This window comes from Melospiza georgiana, chromosome 3 (genome assembly GCF_028018845.1).
Source record: "Melospiza georgiana isolate bMelGeo1 chromosome 3, bMelGeo1.pri, whole genome shotgun sequence".
In the NCBI taxonomy this organism is placed as follows: Eukaryota; Metazoa; Chordata; class Aves; order Passeriformes; family Passerellidae; genus Melospiza; species Melospiza georgiana.
In genome coordinates this window covers 12947018-12961688 of record NC_080432.1, presented here as the reverse complement: position 1 = coordinate 12961688, position 14671 = coordinate 12947018, and the positions used below count along the sequence as shown (strand labels likewise).

Sequence of the window (14671 nt, the reverse complement as noted above, 5' to 3'; positions counted from 1 at the left end):
CCTGAAGGAGGGATGGTTTGACTCCTCGCTCGGCAGCCCCAGCCTTTCTCTTTTATAAATCTCGGTGTGGCACCTTGCAGCTTTTCCCTCCTTAGCTCAGGACCTGCTGTGCCATCCCACCTGTCCTTGGTAGGTTTTGAAGGTCTGGTTTTTGCAGAACCGTTGCAAAAAAAGGGGTTGAAGCAGCAGCTTTGTCACAGGTGAGCTTAGATAGGATTGACTTACAGGAAAAGAACACATACAAGGTATATTTTTTGTAACAGCCTGAACTTCCCATGTGTTCTGAGAGGCTCAGCTTGTATCACCATTGTAAAGCAGTAGCCTTTATTCTCACTAAAAATAAGGTTTGATTTGAAAAATAGTTTATACTTATTAGGATGAGCTTAACCACTGTATTGCTATAAGAAGCTCCTGGGGTTTTTTTATTTTATATTTCTGACTAGCTGTTTAAGTTATAACAGAATACAAATGTAATGTGGTTTAGATGCAAAGCACATACTCGAACCCACAAAGTGAATTAATTTTGTATTGTGCTCACAGTAAAACACAACAGCTCAAAAAAGAGCTCTGACAGAAAGGAAAATGCCCACATAATACCTAAACCCTGTAATTTTTATGGCATATCTTTGGCTGAGTGTGAAAAGCCAGGGTTAAAAGCGCTGCTGTGTAAAGAAAATGATCCAAGAAATGTTCCCCTGCAGCAGCAAGGTGTAAGAAACAGGTGGAGAATGGGAGCTCTTGAGGTTGTTTTCCATTTTCAAACACCTGCACCTATATCAGGAGCTCATTGCAAGTGAAACACATCCTCATGGTGAGACATCAAAACCCAGCATTTGGGCAGTTGTCAAAATGGAGAAATAAGGAAATCATGACTCTATTATCTTTCTACCATTTTTAGAAGTTGCTTTTGATTTTGTTTCTTTGCTGGATTTATACACCTTTGAAACAGATAACTGAGAAGAGGGTTTGGAAGGGGATGATTTTTGCCTTTTTATATTCAATTTTTAGCAGGCAGAGAGGAGAGCAGTTTTTTTTATAAAGGTAGGGAAATGTACACCCAGGTCATACACAGGGAAAAGGTCTCTCTAGTAATAGTCTGGATACATCTGGATTTATATCACCTCTAAAATGACCCAAACACGCCCTAAGTGACCGAAATCACTGTGAACTCTGACCCTGCTCAATTACAGCCAGCAAGGATGGCAGCAGTACCAAATCCTGGGTATTTAGCACTAATGCAAAAGCTGCAATCAATAAAGAGCCATGATTTTAAAGGAGCTGCTGAGGAAGGTTTAGGCTGTGCTTGGACACCTCCTGTTACCCCAGGTTAGGGATCATTCAGGGTTTGTGGTGTCCCAGGCAGCTCCTGGTTTCTCCTGGGTGTGTACAGTCAGTGGCATGGCTGCCTCTGAGGATATTGTGTAAATTTGGGTGCTGGCAGGTGTCATTTCTCTGCTGCTCAGCTGGCCTTTGGGCTGGGTTTTGCCTCAGCATGTCACAAAGGACCTGAGAGGAAAACACACAGGGATTGTGCCCTGTTACCAGCAGTTACCACGTGCTGCTCAGTGGTGCCCTAGGGCTGGGAGCAGGCATGTTCCAGGATTTGGAAGGAAATTTGGGAAGTTCGAACTGGTGCTGTCCCAGTTACACCTGGCTCTGTGCCTGGCAAAAGCAGCTCCTGCCGTGCCGAGGATCCTTCGGAGTCAGTTTGTCCCATTGCTGGGCGGAGCCTGGATCTCGAGTGGGCGTGAGCTGAGTTTGGAGCTGCTGCTGGGCGAGCGGGTTCCTCACTAACAATTTTGGTCTGGCAGGGTTCCTCCCTGGGGCTGGGCTTCAGGGCAGGCAAAAGGGTTCATCAGCCCTCAGGGACAGACTGGATTATACTGGATTTGAAATGGGTTGTGTGGCTGATTTAAGGGGGTTTTGTTCTCCACTTCTGTTATCCTCACCTGCCTCCTCCTGTGTCCAGTGTGAATTCCCTGGCCACGGTTGGGTTCCATCCAAGGCCCTTGCAGGTGTGGAGGTGGCACCAGCTGGGGACTGACCCAGAGCAGGCTCTGAGTTTGGCACTTGCCATGGCAGGGTGAAGGCTGAGCTTGCAGCCAGGGCACCCAAGGAACAGATGTGTCATTGGGTCACGTTTAAAGCCAGCACTCCCTGAAGCCTTTTGGATTTGTCTTAAGAGCTGAGTTTAGACTTGGAGTTTCCTGCACTTTATATTGCTCTCCTTACCCTCTTATCATCATTTCTGGCTATTCTGACCTTTTCCAGCATCTCCAAGAAGAAATGACAATACAAATCCCACAATAAACACCCCCACACAAGATCCTGGGGTTGTAACAGAGTCTTTTAGCTTAGTTTCTTGAAAAAAAAAAAAAAAATCTGTGCTTAGTACCATGTTCTTCAAACAGATCCTGGACCTAATTTTGACTATAGAAACTGCATTTTCTGGCTTGGTGTGAAGGCAGCTTCAGGAAGAAGAGAGATTTTTGTTAGAGCTGCACTGAGGACAGAGCTCAGTCCTCTGGGGATGTTTGTTGCTGACACAACATTCCTGAAATGGAGGTTAATCTTCCAGGGGGTGTTTTTTGCTTCTCCCTGGAGATAGCTCACCAAGAACCCTCGAGGCAGCAGTGATGACAGCAGGAGGAGTGATTGCCACAACCAGGGTGACATCATTTAACCCCATGGCCTTAGAGAAGTTATTAAGGACCATTTCCTAATCATGCCCTGATAAGAGTGAGTAGCTTCTAAACATTGAATAAATGCACTACTCAAGTCTTCCCAGCATGAAGTTTTTTGCACAAGTAAATTTTAGTTTTTCAGAGAAGAAGTCTCCACATAGAGAATATTCATTTCTTCCATCTGGAGTTTCATGCCAGAGGTTTTGGCTCACGGTGCCTGAGGCTGAGCCCTGCAGGAGCTGCCAGGGATGGCTGCATGGCTGCTTCCACCTCCTGGAGAAGACAATGAATGAGGGATTGTGGATTTTAAGGATTTTCTTGGGATTCTTTGACTTGATTTCTTCTGAGGTTTTTTGTTTCCTTTCTGCTCTACAATATGTATAGTAAAGAGGTTTTGTCCCATTCATCCTACCCCCACCATTTCTTGTTAATATCTTCTGAGCGTTTTTTCTCCCTTATGTTCCTTTAAAAATCTAATTTGCCATCCATGGATGAAAAGGCTGCTCCCACAGTTTTTTCAGCAAGGGATCTAGGAAAAATGAGGACACACGTTGAGGGAGTGTGCCAGGAAATGCCTGCAGTGCCATACAAGTGTTACCTTATTACATGCACTTGTAGGTAACATCACCCAGCACAGAAGGGTGAGGGCTCTGCAGTGGCACAGAATACAGGGCTGCCCTGTGCTTTGGGAGGGAACAAACCCCCTGTCAATAGTGATTTTGTTCTGCTAAGATATCAGTGCAAAGATTGCTATTTATTCTTCCTCTAAGTGCAATGAATGTGACCTAATCTCTGCTTGTAAATCTACAATAGTTTAAAAAAATAAATATCTTACTGCACTTGTAGACTGATTTTCCAGTTTTTCCAGGCAGTAATTCCCTCCTTGCTCTAACAGAAAAACATTTTTCCTCATCAGTGGCAGGTTGGCAGAGAAGTTGCTGGTCATAAGGCTACAAAAGGAATGAGAAGCAGGGACAGACCAGCTGCTGAATAAGTTTGTGGGACTGGGGCTGCTGCTGCTGTTCATTCTCAGCATTCTTTCCCCTCACATAGGAGTAGGTGAGGACACACAGGAGCACACGGGTAGTGTAAGTCAGTGACCCTTGGTCTGCAGGGTGAGGCTGAAGCTCTTTGGTGAAAGAATGAGTATTCCTTTGTGGGAATTCCTGGGGAGATGATTCCCCCCTCTCCCTCTAGGTGCCAGCAGAGCACAACCCTTGTGAGGCGTTGCCTCCTGGGTGTATTTCAGAACAGTGGTAATTTGTAATGCTGCTTGATTACTTTTTAGAGAGGTTGGGATTAACGGATTGTCCTGTTCAGAACAAACTCTGCATCCTTTGGACAGCTGATGAAAAGAAAAAGCACCGGAGTTTAAACATGTTCTTTGATGAATCTGTTTCTGCAAATACGAAACATGTTCTCACCTGTGATGTATCTCTCTGTATTTCACAGGTAAAGAACCAATCAGAGGCTTCTTGGCAAGCAACACCTGAGCCCTCAGAGATGTCCTGGTTTGTAACTCCACACAATGCTTTGTTCCAGAGATCCCTGGGGAGGAGCATGGCTGTTCCAGGGCTGTGAGCATCGTGGTTGAACTTGTGCATCCTGCCAGGCAGAGGCTGATGGAGCCTGGGATGTGCTGTGAGCTCCCTGCCTTGGGCTGTGCCATCTCCCAGCTGGTCATTTAATGCCTGTCACCCTCTGGCCTGGGACAACTGAAAAGTGGGATCCCTTCTGGTGCTGAATGGATCAGGCTGAAGCACCTTGTCCTGCTGCTCTGGGCTTCTCCACATGCCTGCTGACAGGGCTCTCAGGGACTGCTCCTCTAATGGCACTCATTGCACCAAAAGAAAGGTGTGCCTCTCTGCTCCCTCACAGCCAGCAAGAGTTCTGGCCCTTAAAGAGCCTTTTTATTCCTGTATGGAGAGCATCAGCTCCATTTCCCAGTGTTTCTGCTGGCAGAGACTGAGACTGTGACTGGTTTGCAAGTGCTCTTAGAGATGGAGCATCGAGCACTTCTGCCCTGACAATTAAGAGATGCACCCACAGGCACCAGTGACTGTTGTGGACTCTCTTTGCTTGGACTTGGTTTTTGGGAAGCAGACAAACACAAGTGAATGGAGAAGGACGTGAGAAAGAAAAGACACAGAGAAAGCCACACAAGCTGTTCAAAAACTGAATTTCAAATGCTCTCTGCACTTCCCCCAAGTGATCTTCCTCTCAGAGAAACAGAACAGGTGGAACTGCATAACAGTAAGTGAAGTTTTAGTTATATTTTTTTATATGTTGGCTTTTGATATATATTAAAAATTGTTTCAGAGGTGTTTGGGTATTCCAGCCATGCTGCCAAAGGTTGATTTGAAGCTGGAGGTACAAACAGGATTTGTTGTTGGGTGCAATCAGGAAAAGGGGGAGGAACAAGTGGGCGGAGCAAAGCAGGGCAGCTCCCCAACGTGGCTTTATCGGGAAACTTCCCGTGGTTGCTTTGCTTCCCTCACTGCCCAGTCCCGAGCAGCTCTCTGAGAGCTCCCTCCACTGGAAAAAGAGTTTAGTTGGTCATTACTAAAGTGAATCCTCATGAAAATACAAAGTGGTATTTTCAAAAAATAGCAAAAAAAAAAAAACAAAAAAAAAAAAACAAAAAACAAACCAAAAAACCTGCATTTGAAGCGCTGATACTTCTCATAGGTGTTAAGTACAAATCCTGTTTTTAACCCTGCTGCTACATCTCATACATTCCCCTTTCCACTTGTGGAAGGGTTGAGTGGCACTCAGAGAGAGGCACTGCCCTGGCTGGGGCATCTGTGCTTCAGGATGGCTCATCAGCTCAGATGGAATTGGGCTGTTTAAGCTGGAACAAGTGGGGATTGTGGGAGCAGGACTTGTATATTTGTGTGGCTCCCACAAAGGGCACTTAAATGAATGGGAGGGTCTGATGTGATCCCTTAGCTGTGAAATTCAGGAGAGGCTGGCTGAGAACTGGTTGGAGAAATTGATTGTGATGAACTTCCTAGCTCAGTGATTATGAGCTGGTAAAGGGTGGTGAGAAATGTCCTCCCAATACCTCACTTTAAATGATGTCCCCTTGTTTTGGACTAACTCATGTTGAAGTTGAAGCAATCTTTATTTTCAGTTGCAGTATTATCTTTTTTCCCTGCCTGTCTCTGGAGCTAATCTTTGAGACAATATAAATTGCTATTCACAAATCTCTTATCTTGCTTTGTTTCTGGTAAAACCAAACACCCCAGCCAAGGTCTCCTAGAGCTGTGCTGTACAAACACAAGGGAATGGATGATCTCTGCCCCAGTTTGGAATCATGACTCTTTGGCTCACTTGCTCACTTCAAATGACAATCATATGTACCCAATCACTGAATCCTTGAGAAAACAAGGAATTAGTGAACGGGTACATATTCCTTGAAATCCTGGCAGGAAAAGCCAGGCCAGAAATAAGTATAAAAATCTAGGTCCAAACAGAGAAAACTCTGAAGTACCAGAATGTGAAAATAAGAGGTTTTCAAAGTGAGATGTCACACCATCCTGTCCTCTTCACTTGCATTTCACTTCTATTAGGAGTTTGAGTCGTGGGGCTCAGCCAGACTTGGGGCACACATGGCAGGAGTCTGTGTCTGTCCAGTGATGCTCATTCCCAGAGGACAAATTCCCAGGAAAGGACTGCAAGCCCACAGTGCTAACAAAGGAACAAGCCTCCTTCTGCCACATACAAAATGAAAGCTCTTGGGACATCAGAGAACACAAATCTAACATCATAAAAACATTTCTTTACTACATGTTGAAAGTTCATTCCAAAACAACAAAAGGAGTTAATTTCTCAGGCCAAACATTGTAGATGGTAAAGACAACACCAAGATCCATGTCTTTAACAAAAAACCAGAATGTAGCTCTGTGGCTTTTATTTCAGTAATACTGAAAGCATTAAAAACCCCAAAAGAATGGAACAGGGACTCTTGCACAGTACAGCACCTTCCCCTCAGAGTTCAGGGGGTTTATGCACTGTGTCTGTACAGCAGCAGGAATGGGCAGCTCCTGGAACTGGAGCCTGGGGAAATATCAGGCTGGGACACCTCTCTGGATTCCAATGGCAAACTCAGAGTTGGGATTGTCAGCATTTCTCAGTGTTATTGTACAGCAATTGGCACCCAAGGCTTCATTTGAAAGGTGTCTGCAGAGCTGTCTGCTGCTAGTGCAGGGGATTTGAGTTTTTCAAGCCTCAGCAGCACACACATTCAATTGCTTCATTGCTTGGCTCTTTGCCTCTGTATGAGGTAAATCATCAGCTGCTAAATCTGTAGATGGGACGGATGATTGGGACGGAACATCCTCTCTGCCTAAAATCCACTGGGAAGCAAATGTCAACATGCTCCCCTCCCCCTTGTGTGGGTCACTGCTGGGGGCTCAGCTGTGGACAGCATCTTAAAAAGTCAGAACAAAACAATTATCCCTTCCCTAAGGATCTCACACAGTCTGTGACTACAATTAAATTTCATGTTTCTTTTTCCTGAAGTTAGGTTGATCATCTGCATTTGCCTAGAGGAGTTAGATCTGCACAACACCTTGTCACTGAGCCCACTCACTCCTTTCAGCTATACTCTCTCTATGGATAATACCTTTAAAAAACTGAACCCCCAGCTTTGCTCTGTGAATAAAAGCAGAGTGCGTCTTGCTAAGCTTAATGCACCTTGGATTGCAGCTCTCCTCTGACTGTGCTCATGAGAGATACTGGAGGCAGACAGCTGGCCAGGCAGCCTCTCACTGTGTGAAATTCATGCTACTCTATTTGTAGGTGATTACAAAAACAACTTTTCAAGGTTAGTGTCCAGGCTTGCTGCTGCTTAGCACAGGAACAGGAGTCCGAAGACTTTCTTCTGGTTGACTAACTTCATTATTAGTTTTCCTCTTTTTTTTTTGGTGGTTTTCTCTCCCTTAGAAATGTCTGGGTTATGGAATCTGCTGGTTCATAGTTTTGCTGAAGGACACTTTCAGAGTCTCATAAACACACACCAAGGTGATAGAGATAGTGAACTTTGACTGTATAGAACAATCACCCAGAGCTAATTTGTGGTTTGCACTTTTAAGGGATAATCAAATGCTGGGTTCTTGTAGGAGACTAAGTGTGTGCCATACTGCTCACTCTGAGGCTTTTTACACGCCTTGCACAGACATACAGACAAAATAATTGTGGTAATGAGAAAGAGTCCACTTGCTGCAGACAGACCAGCAAAAACATACTTGTAGCTGGGTTTTGTTTTAAAGCTGGTGCACGAATTACCTGGAATTTCCTGGCCTGGTGTGGTCTGGCTTGACCCTGCCTTGTTGGAGGCAGTGACACAGATGTGGTAGGTGGTGAATGGCAGCAGGTTGTACAGGGTGTACTGCCTGGCCGTGGGGTAGATGTTGTCCATGACAAACTGCCTGTCCTCGCTGTCTTGGGCATGAAGCATCAGCTCATAGCTGTGAACAACAGAGTTTGGGGCACACCAGCGGATCTGTGCGGAGCTGTCGGTGATCTCGGTCACTGCCCTGAGCCTGGGGGCGCCTGGAACCTTGTCTTCCCTGGAAGTGCCAGGACATGAGCACTGGGATATGTTCTGGAGCTGCTTGCACGGCTTCTGCAGGTGCCTGCAGGGATCGTAGTCACAGGGAGCCTGGGCTGTCTGCACTGGGCCTTCCTCCCTGGGCTCGTCATAGTAGTTATAGTCATCGGTGTAGTGTGGGGATGGAGTGGTGGGCACGGCCCCTGAGGGGGCACTGCTCCTCGTGGGGTTCGTCTGGGGGGCACCTTGCCTGGCAGGGGTGGCAGAGGAGCGACTGTGGTGGGTGGTGCTGTGGGGGACTCCTGTTCCTCCAGTGGAAAAGGCACTGGTGCTCTGCTTGAATGGCCCTTCCCGAGGGTGTGTCATTTCAGTTGTTCTGAGCCCTCTCTGGAGCTGTTCTGTTCCAGCTGGACTTGGGGAGCTGTGGTCTGGGGACTGAGCAAAGAACTCCTGGAAAAAAACTGGTAAGGAGGTTACAGATGCCAAGGAAGGGGGACTGCTTGTGGGTTCAGAAACTGCCTCCTCCTCGTGGGATGAACTGTTGGCATTTGTTAGGATGGGCTCTGTTGGGTTGGATGCTGCTGTGCTCCTTGCATCCCTCTGGATGAGGGAGCTGGTGTGGATGTCTTTGGTTAGCATTGGGTTGGATGCTGCTGTGCTCCTTGCAGCCCTCTGGATTAGAGAGCTGGTGTAGGTGTCTTTGGTTGGCATTGGGTTGGATGCTGCAGTGCTCATCACACCCCTCTGGATTAGAGAGCTGGTGTAGGTGTTTTTGGTTGGCATTGGGTTGGATGCTGCTGTGCTCACCACACCCCTCTGGATTAGAGAGCTGGTATAGGTGTTTTTGGTTGGCATTGGGTTGGATGCTGCAGTGCTCACCACACCCCTCTGGATGAGGGAGCTGGTGTGAGTCAGATCTGTTGTCAGCAGGGCTGAGTCTGGTGTTACTGCAGCAGAGGCATCACGGCTGGTGAAGCTGAAAGCATCACCCTCAGGAGGGGCTGTGTTTGAGTCGGGCTGTGTAACGTTGCTTCCTGACTGGCACTTGTTGTAGAGCTCCAGCAGTGAAAAAGGTGTTGAAGGTCTGCCCGAATCTTCCTGGGATGTACAAAAGGTCTCCCGAGCCCTGCAGAGGGAAACCAGAATAGTCAAGATCCAGAAGAACATTACAGGTTTCTGTTCTCTTCAGGCTGCCTGGATTGGAACTGGTGACCTGCTGTCAAAACCATCTTTATGTTAGTGAGAATGTGAAACCAAAGTTAGATTGCCTTGACAACAGTGCAGGCAGCTTTGCACAGCACTGCCTGTGGAATTTAGCTGGAACTGCTTTGTAAGGTGCAGGGATATCTATGCCCGGGGCAGTGTGTCCTTTGGTACAACAATGGCTGTGAACTTTAGCAAAGGGCACCGGGATTCAGCTTGTCTTAATGGTCAGACTTTAACACAGCAGTAACAGGGGAACACATGCAGAGAGCTGTAACAGGATTCCCGGGATTCCTAATCCATCTGCTTTAGGCAGCTGGAGGTGGGCTGATGCGAGACTTTTCAATGACTAAGATCGAATTCCTTATTTACTCAGCCACTGAAATTCTGGTAAAGAATGCAACTGCTAAACCCATCCCGATGAAACAACACTGTCTAATTTCAACAATCTACTTCCCTGCTCTCTGAGATTTGATGACAAATCTTGGTGGCCTTTGAAAAGGAAGAGAGGCCATTTATATGCAAATATTTCCTTTAACTGCAGCTTACTGTAATTAGTCTGTAAAACTGAGGGGAGCGTGAAAACAATAGGTGAGAAATGGTGCTATTTGCAAGGGTTTTGTTGACTGCCGGTGGTGATGTAAGCTTTGCAAGTAGCAGGGTGAGGAGAAAATAATTTGTTAAAGATCTTCCAAAGTTTCCCAGTTTCTGTTCCCAGCTCTAGTGCATCAAGACAGCTCATTTTCTATCGTTAGCTAATATGGAAACATGTGAAATATGGTCCAAAACAGAAAGAAAATATTCTCACCTAAAAGTAGAACCACAGCCAATAACACCTTATGCTTTGTCCCTGAAAGGGACATTATTTTGCATTTCTACCTCTTGTGGAAGGGAAGAACACACCAGGAATTTGAACAGCTCGGTGAATGGTGAACGCCTGGTCCCCAGACAACTTGCACACTGAGGTTATCTCTGCAGAGCATTGCTCGATCTCCTGAGCTCACTTACTTTTGCAGAACAACTTTCTGGGGCGTGGACAGCAGCCAGGAGAGATGGCAGCTGCACAGCAGAGGATTCCCGTGCAAGTTGATGGTGATGCCCTCCGAGGAACTGGTGTTCCAAGGATTAAAGGAACTCAGGTTACAGCTACAAGAACACAAATGCAATAATTAAGAAATGCTGAGGTACCTTCCAACGACTGGACTGTGCTCAGTATCCCTTACCCTTAGTGTGTGTGGGGCACAAAGCAATATTCCCATTTCCCCTGGCAGAGAGCAGTTATTAACCCACCACCCTGCACTCTGCATGCTCAGGAGATGCTCTCTAATTTCTAGGACTTCAATTCCTAAATTTTTAGCACTTTGATTTTTAGCACTTTGAACTGGTATTCCTGCAGGTGTTGGAAAGTGCTGTGTAAATGCAGTGAGGCAGTCAAGGGGGATGGAATCCATAGGATTTTTGCTTTGTATGGGTTTATTTTCCTGAAACTGGTTTCTAGGCACAGGCAGTGCTCTAGTGTTTGTTTTCTGATATGCTTATATCTGGGTCACTATTATAAAAATGTTTTAAAGTGCTCTCCAGATTTTTTCCTTTATGCTGGCTGCTCTGTGTGCACTTCACCTGCTCCTATTTTGATAAATCAGTTTCAGACTTTTGCCCCTCTTAGTATTTCAGGTATGTGATGTATCAAGAGGTGCTACCCCTAGGATGAGGACTGAAACATGGCTTTCGCTAATGATGAACAAGAAGCTCTATTAAAATGTCACACTAAAAGTGGGACAGGGTTTTTGTCTGCTTCTGAGCTGCAGGTTTTGGAGAACTGTCAGCACTCATCCTGGCAGAGCAGGGAGCCCTCAGAGACCTGCTTCTCCTCTGATAGGATTTTGCCCTTGCAAGCCTGGTCTTTAGCACAAGCAGGGTTCAGTGGATCTGAGCTGATCCAAACAACCCTGGGTGAATTCATTGGATGGGGAGATAAGGCAGAGGAGTGGGAACACAGTGGATGCAACCTCAAGCAAACAGTTAATTGTGCTGTGAGCCCCAGGCTGCCTCTTTGGGCTGCATCAGCTCTATCAGGCCAGATCACAGATTGTACATGGCAAAGACAGCAAGCCCACACCTCATTCCTAAATCTGATAACAAACCCTTCAATTCAGCTCCCAGGCACCACAGGCTGTGGGGCAAAGGCAGCATTATGTGGGGAAGGACAAAAAACCCCAACTCACTTCTCAAAGGAGAGATGGCTCAGGTGAGGAGCACTGTCAAACACCTCTGTCTGCACAAAGCCCAGGGAATGGGAGTCCTGACAGTGCAATTCTCGGAGACCAGGCAGGGACATGAGGAAGTCGCTGTCGAGGCTTCTTAACCGTGCCATGTTCGTCAGGTAAAGTGATCTGAGGCTGGCCAAGCCTCTGGCCCACTCTGGTCGAACTGAAACAGAAAAATATTTACAGCTATTGCCTGAACAGAGCATTCCTGTGGATTTCTGCCTAGAAAAAGGGTTTGAGTTCATAGATATGAAATATCTGTCACCTTCTGCAGCTATTCTCTTTGGGAAAGGAACAGAACAAAAGTCAATACACCAGTGTGTGAACACTCATGCAGCTGCATTTCTGTAATAGTCCCCACAGGTCAGGCTGTCGTAGGGCAGAGGAAAAGAGGGGAAAATAGGACAAAGCTGATAAGAGATATGGAATAGATTTCTTGTTGGGTGAGATTAAATGAACAAGGATTTCTCTGCTCAGGAAAGTGGTCTACAAGGTCCTGACTGGTGCAAGAAAAGCAAATCACTTCTTTCTTCTAGCATGGAAAAAGAGCCAAGAGGCATGAAACCGAAAGGATGGTCTTGTATAATAGGGCCTTTCTGTCCCATGACTCAGTAGGGTAACTCACTACCACAAGACAAATTAGTCAAATTTATGGAGGAAATTTGGTGGTGCAGCTGTTTAATGTGAGTTGAAGTGAACCTCTAGCTTGGGGCCCTGGCCCTGGCCCAGGCTGAGAGCAGCTGGGCAAGGCATCTCACATCTGTGTGTCCCAGCACCTCAGGTATAAACTGAGGCTGCCAGGGCAAAAGGGAGAAAATGTCCTGTGCATTGCTCGGGGCAGGGATTGTCCCCCCCTCAGCGGAAGTGTTTGGGCTGTGGATGGCACAAAAAGCCTCTCTGTGCTACTGCAGTGCAGCTCTGAGAGCTCAGAGTGGCTGTGGGGACAAAGAAAGATTTCAACAGTCTGTCTGGAAAGGGAAACTAATTTCCTCCTGTGCTTCCCAGAGCTAATCCCGGGGCTGACAGGGAGGTGACTGTCAATGGCAGACAGTGGGATTAGGATGGAGGTGGGTGACTACCCTGGGACAAACCCTCCTGTCTCACAGTTTGGTCTGTGCCCTTCCTTTGGGAGGCTGCTTTGCGTGAGTGCCTGCAGCAGCTGTGTGCAGCTTTCAGTGGGGGGTGTTCCCCTGCACTCCAGCTCAGCCAGGATGGGAGCCACGGTCCCAGCATGGCTTCTGCTCCCCCGGCCTGACCCAGCCCTGTGCTTACAGGGGGAAACCAAAGACACTTACTGGTCTCAAGAAAGGTCCTGCTCAGATCAAGCACCTCGATGGAGTTCCCAGGCCTGTCCATGGCCTCGTGGGGATCTGTGCTGATGGCAAAAGCAGAGTCCCTGATTCCCCTGCTGTCATCCTGCCCCAGCAGCGTCACAGAGAGGTTCAGGACCTGCAGCTCAGGGTAGCAGGAAAAAGCCAGCGGCTGGATTTCAATCAGGGGATTGCCAGCCAAGGACAGCCACCTCAGGTTGGGCAGGGCAGAGCCGAGGCAGGATGGCGCAGCTGACAGCTTGTTAAAACTCAAGTCCAGCTTGAGGAGACTGCTGAGGGTTTCAGATCCCCACCTCACTGCCCAGAGGTGGTTGTGCCTCAGCGAGAGGACACGCAGCTGAGGCAGGTTTGCTATCTCTGTGCCATTCACCTCCTGCAAGAGGTTATTGCTCAGATCCAGGCTCTGCAGGGCCTCTGGAAGGCAGACTGGGAAAGCTGTCAGGCTGCTGTTGGTCAGCTGCAGGGTGATCCAGGTCCTGTTCTTCTGATCCTCACAGGACATGCTGGTGAGATTAACATTCTCCCAAGTGTCCTCCTGAGCCAGCTGGAAAAAAGTGGTGACATCCCTGGAAGCTGCTCTGCTCACAGGGCTGTGTGCTGTGGTCCCCAGCAGCAGAGGGAAGATGAGCAAAGGGGACAACATCCTTCTCCAAGGTGCCCGTAGTTTGCAAGGTCTGTTTCCTTTGTGTTTCAGGGAGGGGAAAACAAAACATCGACATTTAGAGCTAAATTAAAATCCCTCCAGTCATCTACAAACTATTTAAAAGAAAAACGGTTTATAAGCCCTTTCCTATTATATCCAGACAGGGATAAATGATAATTAATAATGAATAGCTCTTCTGTAGTTAAGCCTAAGCAAACATGAATCCTTGGGGACAGAAGTATCATGCAGTCTTAGTCTAAGTGTGCCTCCAGTCGTTCATGCAGGAAGCATGAACCAAGCTGTATCCCACACCTGCCCCTCAGTGCCAGCAGGCTGTCCTGCACCGTGTCCACTTTGGGCAGCCCAGTGGGGTGATGCCCAAACAACCGGCTCCAATGTGCCTGTGGCAGGGAACTGGTTCCCATGAGGCTGTGTAAAGCAAATGAAAGATCTGAGGACAGAGGAGAGTTACCAAACTTTAAAACCCAGAACTCCGGACTGGGCAGAGTTGTGTGGAGTGGGCAGGTATTAGTGCCTTTCCTGTGTCAGGAAGGACTTTCCTTTCCCTAGCAGCAGCTGGAACGGAAAACCCAGGGGCTTGTGTGGGCTCTGCCAGGGCAGTTCTGCCCCGTTGTGAGGACAGTGCCAGTGGGGACCCACAGGGATGTTTGGGCTCCCGAGGAGCGGGCAGTGCCCCCGAGCCTGCGTGCCAGGCAGGGCTGGGCCTGCTGTGGGTGAGAGGCACAGGCAGGCTCTGCACGGCCCAGCTGCTGGGAAGGGATGCACTGAAAATGCGGCTCCCGAACCACATTTCAGTGGAAGTGGTCAGAAACTGAATATGCTCCTGGATCGGGGCCCCAAAGGCCTGAGCGCCAAGAAACATGTTATTTAGTGTTACAGCTGCCTCCGTGCTCCCTCCTCCTCCAACCCCTGCTTTGGTCTTCGTAAAAAAAAAAAAACAAAACGTCCTTAGCGCCTTGTGCGAGGTC

General features: G+C 47.6%; 2 protein-coding genes across 4 annotated transcripts in view; one reads left to right on the top strand and one right to left on the bottom strand.

The window, feature by feature from the left end:
- Positions 1 to 2492: 2492 nt before the first annotated feature.
- The window catches only part of BMP2 (bone morphogenetic protein 2), a 212494-nt gene continuing 200315 nt past the window's right edge, over positions 2493 to 14671 (top strand). For 2 of the 3 annotated variants that reach the window (XM_058020070.1, XM_058020068.1), the window contains exon 1: positions 2493 to 4937. The gene's annotated coding sequence lies outside the window, so the exon portion shown is untranslated. The remainder of the gene's footprint in view (positions 4938 to 14671) is intronic. The other variant, XM_058020069.1, reaches the window with a different exon arrangement.
- Positions 7698 to 13682, bottom strand: LRRN4 (leucine rich repeat neuronal 4). The gene is made up of 5 exons (XM_058020064.1): positions 13004 to 13682; positions 11667 to 11871; positions 10450 to 10587; positions 9046 to 9364; positions 7698 to 8982 (listed from the first exon to the last, which is right to left on the bottom strand). Exons 1-5 carry the CDS (start codon positions 13680 to 13682, stop codon positions 7756 to 7758), a joined length of 2568 nt encoding a protein of 855 aa, XP_057876047.1. The 3' UTR covers positions 7698 to 7755.

Excerpts from the sequence above, each read along its gene's own strand:
- LRRN4 (XM_058020064.1), bottom strand. The coding sequence starts at position 13,682 with ATGTTGTCCCCTTTGCTCATCTTCCCTCTGCTGCTGGGGACCACAGCA. Across the intron at positions 9,365-10,449 it reads CAGAAAGTTGTTCTGCAAAA|GGCTCGGGAGACCTTTTGTA; the intron begins GTAAGTGAGCTC and ends TTCCCTCTGCAG. Across the intron at positions 8,983-9,045 it reads CTCTAATCCAGAGGGGTGTG|AGGGGTGTGATGAGCACTGC; the intron begins GTGAGCACAGCA and ends TCTCTAATCCAG.